Source organism: Aedes aegypti, chromosome 2 (genome assembly GCF_002204515.2).
Source record: "Aedes aegypti strain LVP_AGWG chromosome 2, AaegL5.0 Primary Assembly, whole genome shotgun sequence".
Lineage (NCBI taxonomy): Eukaryota > Metazoa > Arthropoda > Insecta > Diptera > Culicidae > Aedes > Aedes aegypti.
In genome coordinates, this window is record NC_035108.1 from 161,576,804 (window position 1) to 161,585,075 (window position 8,272).

The following is an 8,272-nucleotide window of genomic DNA, read 5'->3' on the forward strand; positions in this document are numbered from 1 at the left end:
AGTGCCATCCATTTGCTTAAATTCTTAACGATTTTCTAACATGACTTTTCCAACTACAACGAAAGCTTTCTCAACGAAGTTTAAGACTAGGCTTGAATGCAATTTATATATCTGCAGATCATGTAAAAGATTGATTGATTGATTTGCTTAATTATAGAGACTACTAGAAGGATCCCAGTATTAGTCCCTGAAGATACTTCAGATGAAATCTCTGGAAAAATCACTGGAAAATTTCTTGAAGTTTTTACATGAGACATGTGAGAGGAAATTCTTAAAGAACCTGTTGAAAAGCTGCATTACAGTCCTTGATTTTTTTTCTTTGGAGCTTGTAGCACTGCAATAATAAGATTCTAGAGCGCATTTTGATTGAAATAAAGATCTTAGAGATCTTCTATTAAAATAAAAGACTATTCAGAGACTTTCATTAAAATAGAGACCTTCCCAACAGCTGAAATATGTTTGAGATTGGTTGGTTCAACTCTTATTCCGTGAAAATGTTAGTTGGGAAGTCTCTAGAAAAAGACCTGCTACCGGCCCTACAGCAATTTCTTCAACTCGAAATAAATCTGGTTGTTCAACAACTTGAATATTAAACATAAATAGAATAAGCATAATTTAAATTAAGGTATCTGTATGGAGAGAATCGTCATATAAATTTTATTGTTGACATTGACATTAATTGACATTGACAAAAACATTAAATTTAACCAGTAAACATATAAAATGTACTAAGGTGTATTAAATATAAAAAAAAACATTACCTACATTAGTTTAAATTTCAAATTGGTTTACGTTCATAGAGGATTTGAAGTATTTTTTAACGTTATAAAATAGTTTGACTCTAGTAATGAAAACCTTATAAAAACCTTATATGTTATTTTTTCTGGGAAAGGGCCCCCACAAGATATTGGCCCCGGGGCCCCTACATTTCTAAATCCGGCCCTGCTTACAACAATGACATAGAACAAAAAACACATTTTGTGATAATCAACGACAAGCAACTATTTGGACAAGGAAGGAAAAGCACAAAAAAACCTTCGAAATTGCTTAGAAAAAAGACAGAAAAAAGAAAAGCTTAAATATAATATCACATCACAGCTATGCGGCCAGCTCTTGTAAAAGAGGATTTACAGATGACGAACAGCTGTCCAGGAATTTAGGCATTAATCTCTGAAACCAATCATCGATCCGCTCAACGCCGGCAAGTCGATGTACCTCGTCAGTCGGATGAAAAGGGCTCAAATCAAGAATCATCTTGAGCAAACGATTTTGTTTAACTTGAACTTTCTTCCGGTGTGATTGTGCACAGTCGTACCAAGCAGGAAAGCCATACGCAACCGTTGGCCTGAGAACGGTTTTGTATAACAGGGCCTTGATACCAGGGTCCAAACGGGAGCGTCTTTTTACAAGAGGGTACAGCATTTTGACGACCTTATCGCATTTTTGAAGGCAGTTGGTCACGTGACATCCAAACTTTAGCTTCTGATCCAGGGTTATACCAAGATAACCGACATTTGGTGACCATGGAATGTCCACGCCGTTGCAAGAAACGTATCTCTGGGGTAGATGACGAGGGCTACGACGGCGAGTAAAGAAAATGGCTTGCGATTTCGTAGGGTTGACTTTCACCTTCCATTTTTGTTGGTACTCTTGGATGGAGTTCTGGGCATGCTGTAGCGTGTCGATTATTGTTCCTGCGTCGCGATGTGAGGTAAGAAAACCAGTGTCGTCAGCGAAAAAAATAGTACTGGACTCCGTTGACTTTTACTATGTCGGCGGAAAAAATGTTGTATAGTGTTGGGCTCAGAACAGAACCTTGAGGAACACCGAATGGTACGGACATTCGATGAGACGTACAACTGCCACGTTTACAGCCACTTGGAAGGAACGATCCTTCAGGAAGCTTCGCATTATTTTCAGAATCGACATCGGAAAATTACCAAGCAAGATCGCTTCTTGCCATACTGAATCGTACGCTTTCTCTACATCAAGGAGGATTAGGCCTGATGATTTACCTTGCTGGAAATTACGTTTTACCTCCTTCACCATCCGCACGATTTGATGGCTGGTAGAATGTCCTTTTTGAAACCCAAAATGTTCATGAGGAATCAAACGAACTGTCTCCAGGTGTTTCTCGATGCGCGTCAAAATGACGCGTTCGAAAAGTTTGCTCAATGTTGGCAACAAGCTGATTGGTCTGTAGTTAGAAGGTATGGAATGGTCCTTGTTCGCTTTCGGAATGGCGACAACTATAGCGTGTTTCCAGTCAGCGGGAAAGTAGTATAGTTGGAGGCAAGCGGAGAAAATTTTAGCGAGAACTACATACCCTTTTCGGGGAAGGCGTTTTAGAAGCATGTTTTTGATTCCATCATGACCAGGCGCTTTTTAAGGTTTCAAATTGCGAATGATTGTGGCAATTTCCTTGGGCGGACTAACCAGGAGTTATCGGCCACAGGCGGAGAAAGAGAAATCTGTTCGACAGAACGCTCAACAGCTTCAACAGTGTCCTTATCACTAGTAGCTTGATTGTTGTGAGCAAGCGCGAAACTTTCAGCAAGCTGTTTGGCCTTCTCCTTAGGACAAGCGTATAACGTGTCTCCACTGCGCAGTGGAGGGCTGTACTTAGTCGTTTTCTTTAAAGCTTTAGTGATGCGCCAAAGTTTATTATCGCCCCGCTCCATAGTAGCTAACGTGTGAGAAAACTTGCTGAACCGTGCGTTTGCGCATTCCCCACGAATGCGATCATTTAACGAAAAAACAATTTGTTTCAGCATAGGATCTCTGGTTCTCATCCACTGCCGTCGACGCCGGTTACGAAGCTGGATGAGGAGTTTTGTTTCGTCGGGAATTTGCGCTACATCGTACGAACGAGGGGTGATCAGCGGCACAGCAAATGATTCTGCGTCGAGAAGAGCGTCTTTGAAGAAATTGAGCGCAGTATTAACTCCATTTTCATCGCGGATGTTGGAAAACATAGAGTCGTTTGGACACAATTTGGTGTTAATCAACCGTTGGTAAGCAACCCAAGAAACAATTATTGTTGGATGAGATGTTTCTTGAAATTGCATAATTAAACTATATGTTTATTTAAAATTGATTTGTTTGAGTCGAAACAATTGTTCAACTCATGTTCACCCAGAAATGGAGAACCTATTCAACAACTGAGGTTCTAAAAGCGTGATATATAAACGTCTGTTCGATCGCATGCACTCAGATGTTCTACATTATAAACACCATGAAAAAACAACATACACTTTTATTAAACACTTAAACCCCTAAGCTGTATTTCAAAAGTCTAAAAGTGACAGTTCAACGTTTCATAAACAATAGTGTAAGACATATCGATGTCTAATTGTTGAAGAGAAGTGGAAAAAATCATTAAACGTAATAGTTACTAAGATTATCAATAATAAGCATAATACAACTTTAATTCCACGCTTCTTCCACCTTAGTACATACAAAACATGCCGAACAACATCGTTCCGTGATTGTTATTCGCCTATGGTAAATATAGAGTTGAACAGACAGAATTGAATAAAGGTGATAATAAGGTTGCTTAAACATTCAAATAAATAAACAAAGAGGAACAAAAACACAAATTAATTTTGAGCGTTTTCATCTCAGTGTTATGTTTATAATAACAAATCGTATTTTGGAGTCATCTGAAAAGCTATTATTTTTATTGATTATCACTAGATACATTTTCTCGACGAGGCTCGATCTCCGGATCCTTTAATTGGCAGCTGTCTACATCCACACTGTTCTATCCATGTTTGTAAGTTTCTGCAGTATTATAGGCGTACTTAAAGAATAGATATATAAACGAAACACTTGCTAAATTACCGTTTTTTAAATGGTATACAAACATTTTTATCACTGTTGTTTATTAGTGCTTATACAAAACCATCAACGCAACGTTGTTTCCCGTTTGATCATTTATAAACGTATATGTTTGCTATAAGCGCTACTAATGTTCAATAAAAATCGATTAACCACTTCTAAAACAAACTGGTAACACTGACTTTCTGTTCATGGTGTCTGAATGTCAAACCAAAACAACAACAGTTCTGTCGATCTCTTTTTCCGTATTAGTTTTTTTTATTGTGAAAAATGGGTAAAGGTATGTATTACAATTCTAGGATTCATTCTAAACTTGAAGAATATAATATATTGCATGCTCTTACAGACTATTTTGTGGTGGTACAAACAATAGAGGCTGGTAAGCCAGTGTTGACAGTGGTCCCACACAAATGGGTGGATGGGAATACTCTCTTATGGCCCCCCAAGCAGGCAAATGAACTACGGAAGAATGCTGCATCGTTGCCCATGTCCTCCTGGAGTAAAATGTCCTGTTCAGTGAAACGTAAATATATTCCAACTTTCGCGGATGCTGAACAAGAGGCTGACGAACTTTCGGGCCTATCCACCGACGCTTCAGATTTTGCTCCAAGGCGCAAGAAGAAGTTCAAGAAACCGGCATTCAACAAGGAGATTGATTTAAACCATCTGGTAACTGGTCAAGGTAAGCACCATTTGAATATATACGTAATTTTTGAATTTTCCCTAAATCAAATTGAATCGTACTGATATTTTCCTATTTTTCAGCCGGATGCGGATAGAATTATCAAACAAATTTCTGATAAGATCGAGATGGTAGCTGAAAAAGTGGTTGACGAGGTAACTGTAACAGTCCTCAACTCTCTGGAGACAATGTTGGCGAAAACAGCAGCAAAGATCGAAATGCAAATAGATACTGCAATTCGCCAAAAGATGTGCGACCCATATTCTGAGGCATCATCATCCTTCCAATTTTGCCCGGTGACGACTACGGATGGAATAGACGCATTGGAAGAAAATCTCAATAATGAATCGTTTGCCAAGCAGTTGGTAGGTGTTAATTATTTGATTTAATATATGGATTTTTAATATTGACGAATCTTGTACTTCATTCTCAAACTTATTTTTAGTTCGCTCATATGAAAAGGATTATTGGACACACCGGCGATGCCTGTAACGGATTGAATATTGCGTATGGATTGATTGACCACTTTTTCGACAGGAAGTTGATGCTATTTTGCTCTTGGACGGGTGAAAGCAGAGGAGATAGCGTCAAATATCCTATGAAGAAATGTGTCAATATTCTTGACATTTTCTTCAAACTTATCTGTAGTGTGAATAGCACATTCTCACGTACATTGCTTGAAGATTTCTTCAAGAGGATCACAAGAAACTCAAAAAAGAGAAGCGAATCAAAAGGCAAGCGACAATCCACAATTCACCGAAGGGCGAAGACAAAAAAGGAGAACAAAAGTAGCAATTCCGGTGAGTAAATCTATAACATATATAAACATTTTGGCATGGCACAGACAAATAGACGTCAGGTTATTTTTTGATTTCCTTTTTTGTGTTACTTTAGTTTGTCTGTGTCAAAATTTTGAAACGTGGTAGATTACAAATGAACAACATATTAGCACTGTTAGGGCAAATGTACCACTACATAAGGCCAAACAGCTAAAATGTTCTTCTACAATAGCAGGGCTGGTAGCAGGTCTCTGTTAAGAAATTTGGTCTCTATTCAATGCATCGTAAAAAAATATATAACCAATAGTGCTATTACCGATTAAGTTTAAGTGTTTTTTTAATATTATTTCAATACAATACAAGTTTGATATCCTCAGATTACTCATGCTGTTGTTCCATACAGAGAATTTCAGCTTTATGTTGTAAGAATTACCATTATGTTATAATTCAACAATAAAATATACTTTCTCAACTCACTCTTAGACTTTAAAAATTCAATTGAATTACACTAATTTGGGATATTCAGAATATACTTATGAATTATTAACTAATAAAATACGAAATTTAAATATAATTTTCATTATAATGGTAAAATTTAATAATTTAAACAAAAAGTTAGGTAAAGTTTGGATTGGTTTTAGTTTACTTGATATCTTTAGTCCCTTTTTGTTTTGTTTTCGGTTCCTGTTTTGCCCCTTTTTCAGGTAAGAGATCTTTAAAGTTCCTTTTTTTAAGTTAGTCGCTACCAGCCCTGTCATAGACATACTGAAATGATTTCATTGCAACAAAATGTGTTTGGGTGCACCATGATTACCGAGAATGTTTTAGTAATTTATACAAAAAAGGTAGACAAGTAAACAACAAAGTTCTGTAACTGGACTCGTTTTTAATTTTATGTTCATATTATTTTCAGATTTTGATTGTGCTTTAGGACTATCAAGTGTTTCTGCCACGCCGAATCTACTCCCTGTTGACCAGGATAAACCAGAAACGTCTGGAGTGCACGTCGATGAAAACGAGGACTATGAAACCAATTCAGAACACGAAGAAGAAAATTCGCTAGAAGATTCTGATGACGATTGATATGAGATTTTGATTTTTTTTTCATGAATGGAGATATAAATTCCGGTTAAGATGAGGAAGAATACGGGCGTGCAGATACAAAATTCAAACGGAAGTAATGTTACCAAACTGGATGGAGGAAATGTTTTAACGTTTTTAATGATGAACTGAAGATGTTGTTTTGTTTTTTTTTAAACAATTAGTTAATTAGAGCTAATAACGACCATTCATATTATTTTATTTGGATATCGACGTTTGATAATTTGATACAGATAACATGCACGAATAATCACAACAATCAATCAGATTCAAATGTATGTAAAAGCGGAATGTAAACATAATTATTAACATTGTAAGGAATTACAACAAACTTGCACATGATGTCTTCTATACTATAAGCCTTCGACTGTTTCAAATGAGAAATCTGAGCTTCGTAAATGTACAAAAACGACGAGCGAATAGGTAGTTTGAAAAAATCAGTTTGATAAACTAGAGCTTTACCGTGTACTAAAACATTATTGTCAGGATCAGTCGAAGCGTCAACCATTTGAACAATTTCAAATTCCTTTGTAAAAAACCACGAATCTTTAAATACATTATTGATTTCTAACCCTTGACGTACTTCACACAGAACTAAATTGCCTCGTTTTATAATGTTGGGAACAAATCTCGCATTGTTAATGTTGAAAGGAAATCGAGTCTTCTCTAGTATTCTGTTAGCCACTTGTTGTAGACAATTTTTTCCCTGCCTTACATAATTTTTCAATTGAAAGAGATAACTTTCAAAGGGATAGGCTGAAATTGAGCTAAGAGAACCAAATCTTTGAACGTCACCTACAACGTGTTCAAGGTTATGAATATTACTCGTAACAAATTCCTCGCCATATATTTTTATGAAACCTTCAATAAACTTTTCGAAAAGAATTTGCGCAAGGGATAGCCATTTTTTGAAATACTCTGAAAAGCATATTCTAACCGCAATGAACAACAGCAGAAAATGACTGTACAATTTTTCGTCAATGAAGTCCTTGAGTACCACTATGCTGACATAGTTTAAGAAAGAATGCCATTCTGTCCCCTTCCAGAAGGCCAAACAATCTAACCCTCGCATTTTACGATGTATTTCTTTTGGTAGTTCAACGTTTACAACTGCATCTGATAGTTGTTGTATTTTCAATGCGGATAACTTTCCTTCATATCCTAGGGATCCATCTCTCCATCCTGTTAAAAGCCGTTTCATTACACCTAATTCCAACAAATGGAGTGAATCGGCAACAACAAAATCTTTTACCATGTCGAAATCAGGCAGCTTCAAAATCGGCGAATCTTGACCAGCATGGTGCTTACCATAGTCCTTCGGACGAAATTTAAGATCTGTTCGCAATGGACAATGAAGCGTGGGAAACACAACCGTCTTGGACACGTGCGAATACTCTCCATTAATGGTACATTTCAAACAACCATTTTTTCCGTTAAAGTTGACTACACCTATAAAACATAAAATATATAATCAATAAAAGAAACAGGTTTTCTTTATAGTTAAATATACTTTTAACGAAAGCACGTGCCGGAGAGTCGCAAATAAAGCAACGTATTTTAATCTTTATGAAGTGACCCTTAATGTAATAACCATTTTCAAGCAATGGTATTACTTCATTCACAAATGGTGCTAGATACTCATTGATGTCAGCTGGTTTTGCTTTACCCAAAAAGATTCCAATAGGCAACGGTGGTAACTCTTTCATTTCATGGACGTTACATAGTATGGGCCAAAGTTGAAATTTAGAGCTTTTATGTATCGGCAGGCCATCTATGTTGATGTTAATGCTTATACATATATCACATGATACATTTTCAAACCACTTTTCAAGGCAAGCTGCTAGTCCATGGTGCCAGTATTTACCACCTG

General features: G+C 36.7%; 1 protein-coding gene and 2 long non-coding RNA genes across 3 annotated transcripts; all 3 read left to right on the top strand.

Annotated features, from left to right (window-relative positions):
* Nucleotides 1-3,871: 3,871 nt before the first annotated feature.
* On the top strand, nt 3,872-4,514 carry LOC110675384. Its single transcript, XR_002499434.1, has 2 exons — nt 3,872-4,120; nt 4,187-4,514. It is a non-coding gene; the product is annotated as an uncharacterized LOC110675384 (long non-coding RNA).
* An 86-nt stretch (nt 4,515-4,600) lies between these two features.
* Nucleotides 4,601-6,846, top strand: LOC110676171. The gene is made up of 2 exons (XR_002500130.1): nt 4,601-4,677; nt 6,215-6,846. It is a non-coding gene; the product is annotated as an uncharacterized LOC110676171 (long non-coding RNA).
* Nucleotides 4,684-5,340, top strand: LOC110676170. Its single transcript, XM_021842986.1, has 2 exons — nt 4,684-4,887; nt 4,968-5,340. The coding sequence occupies exons 1-2, from the start codon at nt 4,711-4,713 to the stop codon at nt 5,328-5,330; spliced, it is 540 nt and encodes a 179-aa protein (XP_021698678.1). The 5' UTR covers nt 4,684-4,710; the 3' UTR covers nt 5,331-5,340.
* Nucleotides 6,847-8,272: the final 1,426 nt, after the last annotated feature.